This window comes from Ceratotherium simum, chromosome 3, assembly GCF_057802395.1.
Source record: "Ceratotherium simum simum isolate JZ-2026a chromosome 3, ASM5780239v1, whole genome shotgun sequence".
In the NCBI taxonomy this organism is placed as follows: Eukaryota; Metazoa; Chordata; class Mammalia; order Perissodactyla; family Rhinocerotidae; genus Ceratotherium; species Ceratotherium simum.
The window spans coordinates 17,167,284-17,187,574 of record NC_141902.1 but is presented as its reverse complement, the minus strand read 5'-3'; the positions used below and the strand labels follow the sequence as shown (position 1 = coordinate 17,187,574).

The following is a 20,291-nucleotide window of genomic DNA, read 5'->3' as shown; positions in this document are numbered from 1 at the left end:
GACCAGGGTTTGTATCCCAGCTCCATCATTCACCAACAGCCTGGCTTCGGGCAACTTTCTTAACTTCTCTAATCCTCCATATTCTTATCTGTAAAATAGAGATGATAATGTTTGTTTTACAGTGTTACATAATCATGTATGTAAAAAGTATTTAGTGTCTACCTTATAATAGGCTTTCAGTAACTGTTCATTTTCTTCTGCTCTCCTTTACCTGTTACCCACAGACCTACCACTTACCTCTTCCCTATTCACTAGCCCAGTTCTACCTGATGGACCCTAAGGCTCAAAAGTAGGACCCCAGATGGTAGGGAACTACAACTAAAGAAATAAGCTCCCCTGGGGCAGTTCCTCAGATCATTCCTAGCATGTAATACAGTGGGTAGACTGGTCTCCTGGAGCGATAGTGTCCCTCAAGTTCTATAACGTCCTTAAGAACCATCCTAACCACCGGACAATGGCTATGAATTCTCTCAGTGGGGCTCCATGCAGCTTGTGTGGCAGCCATGATCCTGCCCCTTCAGGACCTTGAATCCTCCCAAATGCAATATTTTTTCTAAGGATTTTTAAAAAAGAGTATTATAGTTTTTCTTATTAAAGAGAGTACTACACATCTAAATATATTTTATAACCTGTTCCAAATTAGGTTAATAAAGTGATTTCTTACTCCTACTGAAAAAAAGAATTCTGAAGCTTCACCCTTTAGGTATATAGGCAGAGGTTTTATTTTTTAATTTCTTTCAGTATTTTTTAAAAATAAAAATATCTTGAGTCTCAGGCAGGTTTGTAGTATTTTAGACCTTTTTGGAAGCAATCCTGTCCTTCACTAACATCTGCTTCTTAGGTTATAAACATCTGTATGTGTAAATAGTTGGCCTAACAGAGGACTCTAAAGAACTTAGATGTTCCCATAATTAACTGAAATGCTATTACTTTTGTGGTAGCCTCATTATTTTTATATTATGAGGTTTTAGTTTCAGCTGTACTGTGGATTTACGTGGTCATCTGTGGGCTGGCCTGGGAATTGAATAATCGTTTTTTTGGTGAGGAAGATCAGCCCTGAGCTAACATCTGTTGCCAATTTTCATCTTTTTGCTGAGGAAGATTAGCCTGAGCTAACATCTGTGCCCATCTTCCTCTATTTTGTATATGGGATGCCGCCACAGCATGGCTTGATGAGCGGTGCGTAAGTCTGCACCCTGGATCAGAGCCTGCTAACCCCAGGCCAGTGAAGCAGAGCACGTCAACTTAACCACTATGCCACTGGGCCGGCCCCTGGATAATCTTTTAAATATTATTTCAGAAACTAGGTACAGAGTTACCAAAGATTGACCTATGTGTCAACTTTTGGATAAGAAGGCCTCCGTGAATTGATGCTGTCTCCAGGTTGTCAGGACCAGTCTGCTCTATATGCCTTTGCTAGAACAACAAGGAAATGGGAGATGATGATAAAGGGAAATATAAAGAGTAAAGTTTCTCTTCTTTTCTCTCTCAAAACATTACTGCTATCACTTGGGTTGGTAGTGCTTTTGGAGGGATTTATTCAAGCAGTCCCCTCACACAAACACACTTTTCTATAGAAAGAAAGACATTTGAAAATGGATTAGAGAACTCTATCATCTAAAAAAAATGAAAATAGTAGGGAAGAACGTTTATATCATTATTGTAACTTGAATAATGTGTTCTCATTTTATAACTGAGTCTGTTCTTATCAAAACAATCTCAAGGATAAGTTTATTATATTCTGTTGTATCATTTATTTTCATAAGTCAGTAACCTATCAACTGAAGTAGAAATCTTTTTGTTATTCAGATTTTTGTTATGGTCTTTATATTTAAATAATTTCACCTTTGTAGCAATTTTCTTGCAAGCAAAATAAAATGTTGCATGATTTTATGAATAGGGCACTGGACAGAGCAAAAACTATGGTTCAGACTTAAAGAAAAACACTTTGTTTTTTTTAGATTTATATTGTATATGAAAGGTCCCTCACATGGCAAACTTTCTAATTTTAGTAGTATAATAAAATTGTAAGGGGCAGCTTGACTCATAGAATCACTCAGTGGGTGTTGATTGAACACTGATTAGGCATTATGGAGAGGATTGGATGTGGAGATGGAGTCCAGAGATGCATAAAGAGTGGTCTCTTCTGCATTTGAAGACCCATTCAAATCCTGGGAGTTAGTTGAATCAAAAATCCTAGGAGTAATTTGCCTGACAAATTTGTCTATGAGTCTGAGACGAGGTTAGCGGCATCTCCTATGCCAGTAGTGGCATAGTTTCATGTCTGGGATTCCGAGCAAAGCGCAAGTACTGTTCTGTTTGCTGTTAGGGTAGGACTATGCCTAACTGGGGTTGGAGAACCAGAAAATCAGGGACAGATGGCAGAAGTTAGGTATAGGATAGAAGTAGCAACAGATATATGGCCAGAGTCAGACACAAAGACACTACCTTGAGATCTACTAGTTATGAGTCAAGTAGGCATAAGAGTCAAAACCAACTGTTAAGTAATTAAGAGCAGATAGGAAGGAAAGAGGCAATGTCTTGCCCAGCCCAACTTCCTTTAAGAATTTGCCCTATCACTTATGGAATATTCCGAGCACCATCTAAATGGGCTGCCTGGACACAGCCCACTTTTAAATTACTCACTCTAGATTTTGTCCCATTTCTCCTGCTTCATGATTTCTCTATTTGTTCTTTAGTTACCCCTTTCCTTGCGCTTAGGAATTTAATTCTTCTTGGCCACAACTTTGGCTCCAGCAGGCTCCAGCTCTGCCTCTCTTTCTTGGTGGTGATTTTCCTCCCTGATTTCACATGGCCCAGGATCCACCCCTGCTGATGTTATTTTCAGCTGGCTCACATTGGCCTTGCTAGCAGACTTGGGATGGCTGGGACACTATCTTTGCTTGGAGAAGCGTATGTTGACCCTGTGGTACTTAAACGTGGCCCATGTAGTGCTGATGATGGAAACTGCTATCTTTGGAGGCTGGCTGTGGTAAACTGCTTGAGCCAGCCGAGAAGCCAAAAATGGAATGCATCCATGAGCCCCTTCTTTTCAACACTTACAACTCAGCCTATTTGCACTTGTGCTCCCAGCACCGTTTGGGGTGAAGCCTGATTGCTGCTTTGGTCAGCTCCTTTTTTTTCCCCTCAATCCCAGTATACATATGTAGTGATATCAGAATGGTTAACCTGTACTCCCATGGGAAACAACTTTATTAACTACAGTACGTTGCTTATGTATAGTTCCTTTAGTCCTTTACTCTTATAGTCTCTACTCGTTTCCTAAGTTACTTAGGAAATTTTTCCGCATTCCCTTCAATGAAGTTATGTCATCCATCTGTAACACAGATTTTTTTTCAAATTTCTTACTTTTTAATAAATTTATACCCCCTTCACCCATTTCTCCCACCCCCAACCCCCTGCCTCTGGCAACCACTAATCTGTTCTCTGTATTTATGAGCTTGTTTTTTATTTTATTTTGAGATTCCACATATAGGAGAGATCATACAATATTTGTCTTTCTCTGTCTGACTTATTTCACTTAGCATAATGCCCTCGAGGTTCATCCATAATGTCCCAAATGGCAAGGTTTCATTCTTTTTTATGGCTGGATAATATTCCATTGTGTGTATATACCACAACTTCTTTATCCATTCTTCTCTTGGTGGACACTTAGGTGGTTTCCATATCTTGGCTGTTGTAAATATGCTGCAATGAAAATGGGGGTGCGTATATCTTTTTGAGTTTTCATTTTCTTTGGATAAATACCCGAAAGTGGAATTGCTGGATGATATGGTAGTTGTATTTTTAGTTTTTTGAGGAAACTCTATACTGTTTTTCATAGTGGCTGCACCAGTTGACATTCCCACCAACGGCGTGCATGAGTTCTCTTTTCTCCACAACACTTGTTATTTGTTGTCTTTTTGATCATAGCCATTCTGACAGGTGTGAGATGGTATCTCATTGTGGTTTTGATTTGCATTTCCCTGATGATTAATAATGTTGAGCGTCTTTTCATGTATCTGTTGGCCTGTGTCTTCTTTGAAAAAATGTCTCTTCATATCTTCTGCCCATTTTTTAATTGGATTATTTGGTTTTTTGCTGTTGAGTTGTATGAGTTCTTTATATATTTTGGATATTAGCCCCTTATCAGATACGTGATTTGCAAATATTTTCTCCCACTCAGTAGGTTGCCTTTTTATTTTGTTAATGGTTTCCTTTACTGTGCAGAAGCTTTTTAGTATGATGTAGTCCCACTTATTAATTTTTGCTTTTGTTGCTTTTGTTTTTGGTATCAGATTCAGAAAATCGTTGCTAAGATCTATGCCACAGAGCTTACTGCCTATGTTTTCTTCTAGGACTTTTATGGATTCAGGTCTTATGTTCAAGTCTTTAATCCGTTTTGAGTTAATTTTTGTGTATAGCGTAAGATAGTACTCGAGTTTCATTTTTTTGCATGTGGCTGTCCAGTTTTCCCAACACCATTTATTGAAGAGACTGTCCTTTCCCCATTGTATATTCTTGGCTCCTTTGTCGTAAATAAATTGACCATATATGCCTGGGTTTATTTCTGAGCTCTTTCTTCTGTTCCATTGATTTATGTTTCTGTTTTTAGGCCAATACCATACTGTCTTAGTTACTGTAGCTTTGTAATAGAGTTTGAAATCAGGGACATGATGCCTACAGCTTTGTTCTTTTTTCTCAAGAATGCTTTGGCTGTTTGGGGTTTTCTGTGGTTTCATACACATTGTATGATTATTTGTCCTATTTATTTGAAAAATACCATTGGAATTTTGATAGGGATTATATTGAATCTGTAGATTGCTTTGGGTAGTGTGGACATATTGAAAATATTGATTTTTCTAATCCGTGGAAGGGATTTCTTCTAATCCAGTGGAATATCTTTCCATTTCTTTGTGTTTTCAGTTTCTTTCATTAATATTTGTAGGTTTCAATATACAGGTCTTTCACCTCCTTGGTTAAATTTATTCCTAGGTATTTTATTCTTTTTGATGCAATTATAAATGGGATTATTTTCTTTATTTCTCTTTCTGATAGTTTGTTATTAGTGTATAGAAATGGAACAGATTTTTGTGTATTGATTTTGTATCCTGCAACTTTACTGAATTTATTTATTCTAACAGTTTTTTTGATGGAGTCGTTAGGGTTTTCTATATACAATATCATGTCATCTGCAAATAGTGACAGTTTTACTTCTTCCTTTACAATTTGAATGCCTTTTTTTTCTTGTTAATTGCTCTGACTAGGATTTCTGGTACTATGTTGAATAGAAGTGGTGAGAGTGGGCATCCTTATCTTGTTTCTGATCTTAGCGGAAAGGCTTTCAGCTTTTCACCATTGAGTACAGTGTTAGCTGTGGGCTTGTCACGTATAGCCTTGATTATGCTGAGGTACAGTCCCTCTATAGTCACCTTGTTGAGAGTTTTTATCATAAATCGATGTTGAATTTTGTCAGATGCTTTTTCTGCATCTATTGAGATGATCATATGATTTTTATCCTTCATTTTGTTAATGTGGTATATCACATTGAGTGATTTGCCGATGTTGAACCATCCTTAATAGAAGTGTCCATGGAAGAAAGTGATCCATCTTATTTTCCCATTCGTAGCACCGCACTCTTCATAACTCATGTTCTGAAAAAGATAAATTGCCTTATCTGCCCAAATATAAGGTATACTCTTATCTTCCAGTCATTCCTTGGAAAAGAGGGCATTGCCTTTATTTGAGTCTTCAAGTTACTCTCAGATTATTGGGCATTATTTTCAATATAAAATATAAAGTTTTGCAGGGCTAGCCCTGGTGGCCTAGTGATTAAGTTTGACATGCTCCACTTTGGTGACCTGGCTTCAGTTCCTGGGCACAGACCTACACCGCTCATCTGTCAGTGGCCATGCTGTGGCAGCAGCTCACATACAAAAAGAGGAAGATTGGCAACAGATGTTAGCTCAGGGCAAATCTTCTTCTGCAAAAAAAAACCCCAAAACATATATATATATATATGTTTTGTATATGTACATATATATGTATATATATGTGTGTGTATATATATATATGTATATATATAAACAAAGTTTTGTTTGGAGAAGACATATTAACCTAAAATTATCCTAGTCAGTGCTAGTTGAGAATATTTTCCCTTCATGAGGTTGACAAAAAAGAAACAAAAATTATTTAACAGAGATTTAGTAATTATTCCTAGTGGCATAACCTTCAAGTGTTGGATGTCTTAATAAAGAACAATTTAAAAAAAGAGCAATATTGTTAGTTGTGATGTTATAGCGATTACAAATGCATATATATTTATTAGACAAATGAAACAACAACTGTTCTATTGTTATTTGAATGTCTTTGGCAAAAGCTCGGTGACTGCATTATGTTTGGGTCCAAAAGGCCTGTATCAAACACTTTAGAGGGAAATAAAGGTTATACGTTACTGTGTAGAAGAGGCGTCTTGCACAAAGTCTCTTTTGGCTGACTGAGGTCTGAACTGTTGCCCCTAATCTGTACCTCCTCCCGTCCTTCTCAGTTGCCCTTGCCACTGGCTTTGTTTTTGATTCTCCCATTCTGCTGTTTTTGTTTCCTTTCAGATTTGATGCCCATGTTTGACTTCCTAACTATATTGCTGAATTCTCTCCCTCAGTGCTGCCGCTATCCACAGGGCATCTCTGAACTATCTTGGTAACTTCACTTCTAGGCTGATTCAGTCTGTTTTACTGGCATCCTTTAAGTCTGGAGCCTAAGAGGGAGCTGCGAAATTTTTTACCAGAGGTGGGATTCTCATGATGCTAATGAAGCTTCAGCTCAGGATTCCACACTTGCGTGGGCTTCTGTGAGATGCTGGGAGTTGTAGAATGTTCTAGGTGGAGAGAGGAAGCAGATTGCGGTCAGGAAGCATTTCTATGTTGGCATTTCCGTTGTTCAAGAGATCTCAGAGAAAGGAACTTGAATCTCTAAGGCACCAGCATTTCATGGTGATTTTTTTCACATTATAAATAAATATTTACTTTTGTACCTAATTTGAAATTCCTAATTTTTTATTCTTATTCTTAGGACCATCCAAATGGAATATGCTTCAGGCCACATGAAATCTGGATCTGCCACTGGGTTTTACTAATTGAGATACCTGGGTGTTTTGATAGTACTTATTTCCCTACATTTAGTAACACATAATTTATACGAGTAAACAAACACTAAGTATAATCTAGAGAATCCCCAAATCATTATAAAATCAATGCTTTAGTGACTCTTTTATAAGAGAACTAGAACTTCCTGGCAGCCAATATATTTCAGTGTTAGTATTAGTGAATGCTATAAAACTGAAACTCGGATACTGACTTCAGTTCAGTTCCGTTCAAGTCAACAAGCCTCCATGGGATGCCTGCTGTGTGTGATGGAGGTGCTGGGCCAGGTTCTTTTTTTCAGATAGTTTAAATTCAATTTTAAGAGTCATTTGAAATTAATCGCCTTAACAGTGAAGTATTTTTAGTTTCTTGGAACCTTAATAGCAGTTCTCTTTAAAGAAATAAGAAATTGGAGCCAACATGATAAATATGATTAAATGCGGAGGAACAACAATGATAAATTGTTGGCACCAGTCATTTGATGTTCTCTGAAACAAAGAGGCTTGTCAGTCTGCCAGTGCTGAGTTTCAGTGCAGAGAATATAAAATGAAAAGTATCCTTTATCTTTTCTGAGGATAGTTTCATAGATGGTGGCCGTGGGTAACTTTGGGGTAACTATTTTTCAAACCAAAGAACTCTATATTGAAATTGAGCTACTTTATGTTCATCATTTCATCATCCTCTTAAAATGTGTCATTAAATCAGTATCAAGTACTTGTTTTTTAGGAATTCTATGATATTTCTCAAACACTATATAATATCAGATACTGGTAAATGTTTTGAAGAAAAACAAAGTCAGAGAAGGAGAGATCGATGGTTGGGAAGTGTTATTCTAGAAAGACTGTACTGATTTCCTAGCTAGTCCTTGAGTGTACCAAGCATGTCCGATTTTGTAGAGCCTTAGCACTTGCTGTCTCTTCCGCCTGGAATGCTTTCCTTAGCACTACTCACTTCTCTTCTCACTTGCCTCAGGGTTCTGATCACCCTGTCTGAGGGAGCACGTTCCACCAGTCTATTTGTTTTCCCTACCCTTCAAGTATTCTTCACCCTGACCAAGAGATTCAAAGAAATTCTTTTATAAATCCTTTGCTATCTGGACTCTTACTACTTGCTCTCTGAAATTCAGGAATTGAAGAGATTTTAAAAATATCTCTTGCTCTTTGATCTGAATATCCAAATCAAGAACCAAATAATTTTGTATAGTAGGAGATACTTGTTTTCTTCATAGCACTTTTTGTGCTCTGATTTGTTTTTCTTTCTGTCTGTCTCCGTCACTAAAATGTTAGCTCCATGGGGTCTGGGACTTTGTTTTGTTCGCTGCTCCATCCCCATCACTTGGAACAGTGCCTGGCACCTAATCGATTCTCAATAAGTATGTGTTGAATAAATGTGTTAGTACATGAATGAATCTTTTTGACCCAGTATCATCTAAACTTTAATTTTTAAAAATATATGATTATATGGAAAAGGCCTATTTCACATTATTAAGTTTTAAGAAGCAGGATATGGGATTATATACACAGCATGATTTCCACTTAGGTTAAAAAAAATCTTGAACGTTTGCATGTGTTAATTTATTCATTCATTCCTTGAAAGAAAACTTGTTAAGCATGTCCTGTGTGTCCATTCTGTAGGAGCTATTCTAACTCAAATACAGTTTCATGAGAAGACAGATCATGAAACAGCAATAAATGAATGCCGCCCTTCCCCTCACTCACTGCTCTCTGGATATGTTGATCTTCTTTCAGTTTCTCACACTTAATAACTTCTTTCCTTTACGCAGGTTATTTCATTATGTGCTTAATATCTATCTCCCTCCATATTGTAAATTCTGTGAGGCTGGGGGACCATGATATCATTTAATTATCAATACCTAGCTCAATGCCTACATATAGTAGGTCTCAATAAACATTTGTTGGGTGAATGAACCAATGAATGATTAGGAGAAGTACATAGTAGGAACACAATATCTAATCTAATGGAAGTTAGGGGAAGTAAATTTCAAGCTGAGATCTGAAGAATGAGAAGAAATTAGCAAGTGAAGAAGACCACACAGAATGGTCTGGAGCTTAAGCTCAGACTTTATCCTAAAAGCAATAAAAGACTTTTAAACAGAAAAGTGGCATTATCAGACTTGCATTTTAGATGGACTGTTTTTCAGTGGTCTTGGGATCTGACTGGACGGGCAATGCTGGGGCAGAGAGATTGGTTGGGAGGCTTTAGTGATAGATAGTTGTGGCCTTTGTTGGGTTCTTGGCAGTGGGGAAAGAGAGAAGTGGATACTTCTGAGAGATTTTTAGAAGGCAGAATAAGTGACTGGGGATAGTGAGGGAAAGAGAAGAGTTAGGTATGATTTTGGGCTTCTGCCTTAGGCAACTGAGTGAATTCTAGGGCCCTTCACTGAGACTGGGGACTCAGAGGGAGGAACTATATGAGGAGAAGAGTCTGAGGAACTCTTGAGACCCATCTAAATTGAGGCTGAGCATTAGGGAGTTGGTTATATAGCTGAATTTTCTAGGTATAGATACTTAGAAAAATGCCTGGAAATAAATATCAAGATGTTAATAGTATTGAAACTCTAGTTAAATTTTAAAATTTTCTTATTATTAAGTTTTGGTTTTCATTATTCGTGTGTTTTATGAAGGAAAAATGATAAACTGAAAAATTATATTAGGCTCTGCCGTAGGAAATGCTGTACCAAAAAACCCAAAAGACAAAAAGCTAAGGCCTTCTTAGGTAAAATATAGGCTATTCCCAGTGAAAATGAATGATGAGTCCTGAATAGAAGCCCATTGTGAAATGGGTTCACTGTTTGTGAGAGTGTGTGTGTGTGTGGGGGGGGTAGCGGGACAGAGGAGAGGGGGCGTTTGAAATTTAACCTCATCATTCAGAGAAGGTCCGCTAGAGGCAGGGACTGTCTCTTATCCCTCTGTTTATCATTAGCCCTCAGCATAGCCCCTGGCACTTAGTGATGGCTCAAGTGAAAGTTATTATTTTAGATTTATTCTTCATACATTTATTTTTGTTTACATCACTATTCACTGCAGTTGTTATACAATGATGTTTGTGTCGTCTTGGTTTTTAGGTAGATTGGGGTCAGCTGGACTATTTGGTTGTTGACATGCCACCAGGAACCGGAGATGTACAGTTATCAGTCTCACAGAATATTCCTATTTCAGGTAAATCTTCAAGTTTAAAGTAATTTGGGCTATCTTTGATGTTTTGCTATTGCCATACAGAAAAACAAACTCCATGACAGGCAATCTTTGATGTTTTGCTATTGCCATACAGAAAAACAAACTCCATGACAGGCAAACATTTTTGTGTCTGAGAGGGAATTTCCCTTTAGAGATCAGATTCTTAAATTGAATTTTTCAAAATATTACCAGAATGAGTATGTTTACAAAAGCCTGAAGACACTTTGAAAAGGTGGTGATGTAAGTCTGGGTTCTAGAACAGCAGTAGCACTTCAGTATTATATACTTCAGTATTATATAGATAGAACATGGCTGTTTTATTCACAGCTGTCCAGCACCTACGGCATAGCACCTGCTACATGGCAGGCACTTGGTAAATATTTATTGAATAAATACTGAATGAGAATAAATGTGAGGAAAATTTGGCTTTTTGGTAAATACAACTATGGAAATTTTATGTTCTGCTAATTATTTAATGTTAAAGTCAAGATCAATAAACATATTAGCTTACATCAAATACACAATACTTCAATATGGTAGTGGATATCTTTTTTACAATTTGGAATTAAAATATTATTAGTTAGCTTTTATGTTGAATCTATTTCTAAGGATTTTCCTAGATTCCACTGGAGAAATAGTTGTAAATCTCTCTTAAATTGGGAAATTGCCTTGGGAAACGTCCTTTCCCAAGGACTTTTGGGAAAATAATGGAATTTTTAAATGTCTTGCAAATCAATTATTTGTTGTAATAAATAACCGAGAGATATCACTGATATCTAATCATCAAAAGGTTTAGAATCTAGGTTTTTGATGAGATATATACATTGTTTTGAAATATCGATATAGCATCATTAATATGAATATTTTTGATGTTAAATATATTTGTAACCTTAATGGAGTCTGAAGCTTTTTCTTTGGTAAGGGAAGCTATAAAGTATGAGATGGGAGTCAAGTAAAGTTAACATAGGAAGATAATTCATCCTTTTTGTTATCAGCGTAGTATATAGCCTGCTTTTTCTTTTAAGTAGTTTTGGGACTTTTATATTGCTAAATCTTAAGAATACTCACTAAATGTTTGTTGAATAAAATGTGCTCCTTGCACTTTGAAATGCCTGTTGTAGGCTTCCAAGATGCTTACATTATTCATGTGGATAATACATTGTTAAAGGTGGGGCTAAATTATCATTTATTCCTTGAGTTGTGACTTGGTACCTTGAAAAATTTTAATTTACTTCACACAGATAAACTGATGTCCTCAGCAATTTACCTTTGTTTACTCAGATAACAGCCCCTCTGTTTGGACAGGATTTGTGATTATATCACCCTCTTTTAATTTGTGCCTGTACCCTAAACCCAACAATGTGTAGATTGGGGTTAAGATTTGCTTCTCCTTGGGGGAATTCTTTCTTGTATCTTAAAATTTAACAAGTGTATTTCTCTATTCCTTTCCTGTGTTGAAGAGTCTGCCCTGTAATGGGTGATTAATATTATAGGGGAATAAAAAGCAATATTTTTTTTTATTTTGGTAAAATATACGTAATAGTTTAGTAGCATAGAGTACATTCACATTGTTGTGCAGCCATCCCCACTCTCCATCTCCAGAACTTTCTCACCTTCCCGAATTGAAACTGCTGTACTCATTAAATAATAACTCTCAATTCCCTCCTCCCCTAACCCCTAGTAACCACCATTCTCCTTTCAGAAATAGTATTTTTTTAATATTAAGATGAAGGAATGGAGAATGAGGAAAATATATTTTAAAAGATTCATTGCACCAGAACCTAACATTGATTTTATGATTTATTAATAAAATTTTAAATGAACAAGTATTTATCCATATAAAGGTAGATGCTAAGCACTGTGGAGAATCCATCGATAGTTAAATCACAAGTCTTTTCCCTAAACTAGAGTTCTGTACCTTTTTTGAGTCTCAGACCTTTTTTGAGAATTTGATGAATATAAGGATTCTCTCCAAGAAAATGTATTTGTACCTACAGAAACACGATTTTTATGTATAATTTCAGGAGGTTCACAGTCCTCAGGTTAAAAGCCCAGCTCTAGGAGGTAGAGCAAGGGGAAGGGCAGGGAGTGGCTGGTAAGGAAAGAGCATGGGTAGGTAGAACGCAGAGTGTGAGAAGTGCTGTATGAGATCTAAACCATGATGTGGGGGATCAAAGGAGGGAGAGAACACGGGTTTGAGGGGGATTGTAAAACATGTCCTGGAGCCAAGCTTTGAAGAATAAATAAGACTCCTTGTAGACCAGTCAAGATAGCCTAAGGGAAAGAAATCTGAAAATGAAACTTCTAGTGTTCTATAATTCTACTATAGAAACTTAACATGTATTTCACTTTTCAAGTCTGATCCATTAAAAAAATAAGGCCAGGTACCAAAGATGCTTTTAAAAATACACAAACTTATTTACTTCTGGACTATGGAAGTAAAATTATTGTTTATCAATATTTTCTATAGTAGCATGTATATTTTTATAATTTAAAAAAGTCAATAGAAAGCACTGATTCTTTAGGGACAGTCGATTTCTGTATAAATTGGTACCATGATGATTTGCTGTTATTAATAAACTGCCATTTAAGATAGTCTTCCATATATTAATTATGTTAATTATCACAGGTGTTATACCTATTTTCTTAAATCTTTGAAAGGTTAGGTAACTTTCCCAAGGTCACACAGTTACAGTGGTTCATAACTGAGGTTCATATGAGTTCTGATTGAGTTTAAAGCTCATGCTCTTCACCTCTGCATCAAGCTGCCTTAATACAGAACCCAACAATGTTTGACTCATTGACTTTCTAAATTTAGTTTAAGTCCATTCAAACTCATTTAGGTTGAAATTATTCTAATCTAGGTGATCTCTGATAAAAAATAAATTTATCTGTAACTATGCCTAAACCTGTTCACCCCTGTTTGATGAGTATCCATCCAATGGTCTATATTGGTGTTTACTATATTCAATTCCGTTTTTTTTTTGACTCCTGAGAGATTGCTTTGAGCCTCTTTAACTCGTGCATTCCAGGGAAGGTCTGGAGGCAGTCTAGGAGCAGTCTCCTTTGGCCTTTAGGAGTAGAACCGTAAATGATTCTTGGAAAGACCAGTATTATCTTTGGGCTGATCATGCTCGTCTTGGCTGTTTGGCTAGTTTCCAGGCACACTGGCTCTCAGAATTGCAGCTATTAGGGTGTGAGGGGGACTTGGGGGAAGGGGTACATGTGATTTTATGTGTGTGTGTGTGTGTGTGTTTGTTAAAGGCTTAGTTCCTGAGGTTTGATTTTATTCAGGCCAGCATCATTTCATAGCTGACATATCTAAGGAAATACCAAAATTGAGCCAGCTCGCAGGATTTAGGGGGAAGGGCTCCAACCAAAGAGTTGCTGGCCTGGCTAGAATCATGGCTGTCATCAGTTTATATAATCTGGAACAGCCTATCAGAATCATCTACCTTTTTAGGCCTAACTGAATTATTTGTTCTCTAATTATGAACCTAATTTTCCTTTCCTCTTATCATTGACTTGAGAACTCGTTTAAGATACTCTATGTTCTACCTTTTGTTATATCTCACATCCCATAAACCACATAAGCTCTTTTTTTTCTTTTTTTTTTTAAATTTTTTGTTTATTGCAGTAACATTGGTTTATAACATTGTATAAATTTCAGGTGTACATCATTATACTTCTATTTCTCCATAGATTACATTATGTTCACCACCCAAATACTAATTACAATCCATGACCACACACATGTGCCGAATTATCCCTTTCGCCCTCCTCCCTCCCCCCTCTGGTAACCACCAATCCAATCTCTGTCTCTATGTGTTTGTTTATTGTTGTTATTATCTACTACTTAATGAAGGAAATCATACCCACATAAGCTCTTTAGACTCCATTTGAGTCTCTCTGTGAGTTGATTTCCCTCTCCTTCCCATTAAACTCCTTCACATAACCTCGGTACCCTTTGAAAAAACCTTATGTGCTCACTGCCCCCTCTCTCCTCCCTTTACTTTCCAAAGTCTCTGCCTTTACATACATTTGACCTTCACTTAGAATGTCTGTCCTCTCCAATCAGTGGGTACCCAAATCCTGCATCCCATTTATTTCAAATGTCTACTTGCTGTTTTCCCCAAACGCCCAGTTAGGAATCATTTCTCCCCCTTTGGAGAAAATAGCGTTGTATTTGGACCACTTCTGTAACACTTCTCGTGTTCGCCATTCAAAACCTGCATAACGGTGTTATCTTTTCTACCAGACTGTTACTCCCTGGAGGGCTAAGGCTCTGTTTCATTCATCTTTGTATTTCTCACTGTGTCAAACTTAGTGCCTTCCTGTAACCACTCAGGAAATGTTGAATCAATGAATGTTTTATCTGTATGTCTGTATTATCTTCCCAACTAGGCTGTAAGCTGCTTGAATGCAAGAAGTTTTCCTATTCATAATAGTATTTCTTAGAGTACCTTGGGCAATGACTTATACGACTAATATTGATTGAATAAATGACAAAGCTAGTTGACTAGTTCTCACTGTTTATGTGAACAAATTTGCGCCTCCTTATCTTTCTTACCATTCTGCTAACTCATTCCTGTGACCTCTCCCACTCCAGCTGCTTTTACCTAGGTGTATTTTCTATGTATAATTTAAAGAAAGCATTTATTAAAAACATACATTTTATTTTGCTCTCTTTTGGAGAGAAAAATACTTTCATTTTAGGGATTTATTTGTGCTCTCCTTTTTTCTGTATGATATAATATCCTTGTGGTCAGTGGATACCTTTTAGGATTAGCTTTGTTTTGGTGCTGGGGTAATAGTGTGCATGTGGGCACTTGCTATTTGGTTACGTGCAGGCTCTGTATTAAATTACTAGCGAGAATCACTAGCATTGCTCCATTGTAAGATAATAATGAATTCTCTTATTTACTTGCAGGGCTATTTAGCAAAGTACTAACTACCTCTCTAACTCTTTTTCCTTACCTGTGGAATACCTGTCTAGCCCACAGAATTATGAGGATCAAATGAGATAATGAATGTAAAAGTTCCATCTAAATGTATGGTATTTTTAGAAACTACTTGAACACTTTAGAAGAGTTTTTTTGGGTGGTGGTGGTGGTGAAGTGTTGTGAATTAGAAAGAGCCTTTGTATCAACTTTTCATTTCTTCAAGCCATGTTGAGTATGAAATTAAATGTTTTATACTTAGAAAAAGACATCCTTTTGGAAAATTCATGGAGACAGACCTGTACAAGCAAAAAGATCCTCTTTATGAAGGCTAATTAGAAACTCTTCGTATGTGTTCCATTTTGTTCCATGGGATGAATGACAAACTCATTATGAGAAGAAACTTTAAACAACAAAACAATCATCCTCTTATTTGTGTTAAAAGCGCTGTGTGGCAATAACAATGATAGATGTATTGACAGCAGTACTAGTGGCTAATGATTTAAATTTGAGCTTACATGGACTACTGAATCATTACATACTACAAATACCTATAGTTGTAGTAATTGCTAGAGGGAAAGGAGACAGGATAAGGATGGAAAATAACCAATTCTAATCTTTGGATTTGCTCTTGTCTTGTTGAACTTGCCAAGAGAAAAAGGCAGAGTTGTCAGTATTGGTTTTATTATTTTTCTTACTCCCTTTTTTATTTTTTTGTGATACAGTTTGTTGGGTTTTGGCTTGTGTTTTGTTTAGCTTGTAAATTAGTTGTTGCCGTATACTGAATTGGAAAACTTCCATGGTTGACTTTCGGGTTTTTTGTTAACGCATGGTGCTGAACTCTGGGGTATTATTGAGCGCTTAACTGCTCTTCCATAATAGAAGAGGATTAATATTTCTTTAAGGAACATTATAAATTCCTTAAAAATTTTGAAAATGTATGCACCGTGCTGGTATTTGAATTCTAATAGATGTTACCTGAAATATTTTTCTTTCTTCCTTTGCTTCAGCTGAGGTTCTCTATATGATGATCTGAAGACTATCTTAATTTGATTTTAACTCTTGAAATTAAGTGAAGAGTTTATGTTTCACATAAAGTATGTGAAACATTTTCAAGAGATTAGAGAGTTTTAGTTAGTTATTTATATTAAGGTGCTATATTAGTCAGAGTCTTGGCAGGAAACAGATGACGTACCTTAAAAGGAATTAACAGAACAGAGTTTAATGAAGGGACTAGTTCAAAGGTATGGGCAGCATTAAGAAAACCAACAAGAGATGGTGAAGTATCCAGAGACTAATGACAGTAGGAAGTTGTTACTGTCCCTCTGCCTGAAGGGACGAGGGAATGAACTGTGTCGGTGGAACCTGGCGACCACTGGAGCCATGGAAGAGGGGTTGCATGTTGGGAGCTGTGGCCACAGAGAAACACCGCCAAGGCCAGAACTCCTGCAAGGCAGGGAGGGGCGGTATGTGAGGTAGGTAATAATACTCCAGTCTCTTTCTTCTCCCACAATATCACCTCCTGTTGGTACCTCCTAGTGGCAGATCCCTATTAGAATCCCTATTGGTAAGGAAACTCAGGTCCTCAGAGGTCAGCTACTCTGGCACTGATTAGGACAGAGAGGGGTGGAGAATGAAGCAGAGGGGGGTGGGGAGTGGAGCGCAGCAAGTGGAAGGTAACCAGAACAGCTTCTCTTCTTCATGGTCATTATACTTGTGAATTAGTGGCTTGCAGTAGATGAAACACAATGCAGAGATTTCTGCTCTCTAAAAGTTTGCAAACTAATACAGATACCAGCAGTACAGTCAAATTAGTGAAAATCCATACTATCACAAGGCAAAATTGTCCTGTCATCAAATTTATGAACAAAATATTTATATTGTAGTTTATCAGTGATATAAATAGATTTTGTGTAGTGGGGAGTAATGGATGGAAGACTTTATTTTGATAGGATAGAGTTACAGAAAAAAGTTTCCCTTTATTAAGTAAAGATTAATGCAGAAATGAAACTTTGGAAAATTATTCTTATAATAGAAGGGACAAAGACTGAGCAGTTGAGAGCAGAGCCATCATGGTCACTTCCTTGTTCTCTCTCTTTTTCTTCCAGGGAAGGGCAGAAGTGGCACAGAAAACAGCCAGATAGTCCTAGTGTGGGCACTATTTTGATTTCTCTCTCCTACAGAGGGAGAAGCTACTGTATATGGCAAAGTAGTCAGCTAGATAATATGCTGAATATCCATGGGCTCAAGAGAAGCTACACTAGGAGACTAGTATTATTACATTATGAAAATAAGGTGATGCCCTTTCTTCCTGTCTGGACCCTATAGGTAGAAGGAAACCAGAGGCCTTTCTCCTTTCATTCAAATGAGATGGGGTCGGAATTTTAAATTAAGTCATGTTAATATTTCAGTCATTGTTTAAAGTGAACTGCATTTATTGCTTGTGAAAGGCACTGGGCCTGTAGTAACTGAACTCCTATTCACTCATCAAAGATTCTTGAGAAGAAGCTCTACAAGTCCGCACTAGTGTTTTCCCCTCCACCAGCAGTTTGCTTGATGTAATCAATGATCTCTTTTACAGTAACAGTCTTTGCCAATTTAGACAGTAGTTTTTATAATATGGAAACCTGTTGGGGTTTGGAGGGTCAGAAACTTATTGTTGCCATTGTTAAATAAGTGAATGACCATAGGCCATCACTTGAAATTATTTCCTTGATTAACTGGTATTTACTCTTTCAAAGCAAAAGGAACATAGTGGTTTCACTTAGGTAAACTACATAAAATCTTTTATTTTTTTTCAAATAACTATTTTTTCCCCTTCTTAATTGTTTTCAAATTTAAGAGTAATTCTATAAAGGCATCCAATACTGATCTTTTAGAAAACCATTGAAAACTCAAAGAAAAATACTTGGCTACTTTGGATTTTAGTGCCATGTTTCCCCTACAATTTTGTGATTTATAATGATCTCAAACTGTAAAGCTAGAAATATGCTTGTACGTTAAAGGTGGAAGACTTAGGTCATAGCTTTTCCTAGTATTCAGAGATATTAAGTCTTCATTTATGTTTTCAATTTGCAGAATGGAACTTCAAAGGAGACAGTCAATTTTGGACTTCTTTCAGGTGCACTGTGTTCCATGCAAATGTTGGGCAGAGTTATTATTAATGGATATATGGCAAGAACCGCATGATATAGAAGAGAGTTCTTGTTTTATTCGTCAAATTATAAAAATTCTTTCCAAAATAAATTTGTTCTGTTCTTACACAAATTGTAGCCAAGGATTAAAGACTAGAAACTGTATTCCATGGTTTTATCTTTTAGGGCACACTTGGTGTCTGAAACTTCAGTCCGTGTTAGATTGGGAATCAAATTATAAAACTAAATAGAATACTGTTGGTTAATGAACAACAGTGTTTTCAATCTAAATTTAGGAAGAAATAAACTTTTTAGGGTTCTTGTATTTGGGTCAACATATATTATAGGTAGAAGTTATAGTGTATCAGTTAACAGTTCAAAGAAATAGCCTGAGAATTAACAACTTCTGAACTATGACATGGGAAGACCTAGGATTTTGAAAGCTTTCCCAAATAATTCTTACACAGTAACATTCAGAATCATTTTGTCTAGACCAACTTATCTGTTTGAATTCCTTGATCATCTAGCCTGTGTTTGGAGGGGAAGCTTCTTAGGTAGTTCATTTCTGGGCACTTCCTTCAGGATATGCCTGACAGCTAAAATTGCTTAATGTCTTAAAGTTCAATGAATAGTATAATGGTCAATGGGTAGTCAGATTCACATTAAAAATTACTTTTAAATCCATTAAACATTCATATGTAGAAAAAGTACAAGTCTCACAATCTATCATTTAAAAATTTTTGCACTTGGTCATAGATATTAGAAGTTTGATCAGAATCTGAAGTATAGCTCTGAGGAATGTCTTCATATCCTAAGTATGCCAGTATTTGGAAATGGAGCAAAGCTATTCCATTTAAAGTCTCAGTCTCTATTTTCTGAAATATACCTGGTTAAATAAAGTTAGGGTAATCAGGGAGTAGCAGTTCTCCTCTCGAGTTTATTAGAGAAAGACTGTGTATGAAAGGGAATATATTCCATTATTAAACAAATAGCCTTTACTGGTGGCTCCCTGCAGGCATGGGCAGGCTGAGCTATATGCACATCTAACAGAATTTGAAATGCAAAATATCAAATCTGAGTCCAACATGAACAGATGCTCACAGAAGAGCAAAAGAGCTTTCTGAGTTGTAGGAACGTGTGTGTACAACAGGTAGGCTCCCCCAGGTGTTTGCTGATCAGCATAAAGATGGATTCAAGACTAAAAAGAAGCGAAAATTTTATCTTAACTTTACTGGAAACATCAGAATTGGGGGGAGGATGAGAATGAGAGAGAGCGAGCACAAAAGAGAGCCAGTGTGAGTGTGAGAGAGCTGTTTGGTTCCAGTCCAAGCTGTTTAAAATCTCTGAGACCTCACTTGTCCCTAGTGGTTCCTTAGTGAACACAGTCCAGATAGCCCTGGTGAATTTTTTGTTAACATTATTAAGGTGAGGTGATTGGAAGCCCATTACCTGTTGGCTCTGTTATTGAAGAGCCAATCTTTGTCCCTAAACAGCAGACGTGCAACCAGATTCCTTTGACGAACTTGAATTCTTATTTAAAGTTTCAAAGTGCACACACTCTCTCTCTCACCAGTGACTTTGAAGTACTGTGATTTCCACTAATTATTGTGTTTTATAATTCTTTTTGGCAGCAATTGACTTAATTTCCTGTAACAAAATTCATTTCTAAAGTGAGCAAAATAATGATTGATCTTTAAATTAATAAAACATATCCCCTTTGTGACTATAGTCAATTCTCTATTCTGTTGGAATGGAGCACAGAGTCCAAAAAAGTGGTTCATGAAAGAATTATTTATATTTCCTATTGAAACACAGTCTCGGAGTACATTTGGGGTGAATTTACCTTTCTAATCATGTTTTACTTAGTCTGATACTAAT

The 20,291-nt window shown here is 36.7% G+C and overlaps 1 protein-coding gene across 9 annotated transcripts in view; it reads left to right on the top strand.

Annotated features, from left to right (window-relative positions):
• Window positions 1–20,291, top strand: part of NUBPL (NUBP iron-sulfur cluster assembly factor, mitochondrial) — a 207,912-nt gene that overhangs the window by 136,719 nt on the left and 50,902 nt on the right. For all 9 annotated transcript variants that reach the window (XM_087422832.1, XM_087422782.1, XM_087422780.1 and 6 more), the window contains one exon: window positions 10,228–10,321. In XM_087422832.1, the coding sequence (XP_087278958.1) occupies window positions 10,228–10,321 (94 nt within the window). The remainder of the gene's footprint in view (window positions 1–10,227; window positions 10,322–20,291) is intronic.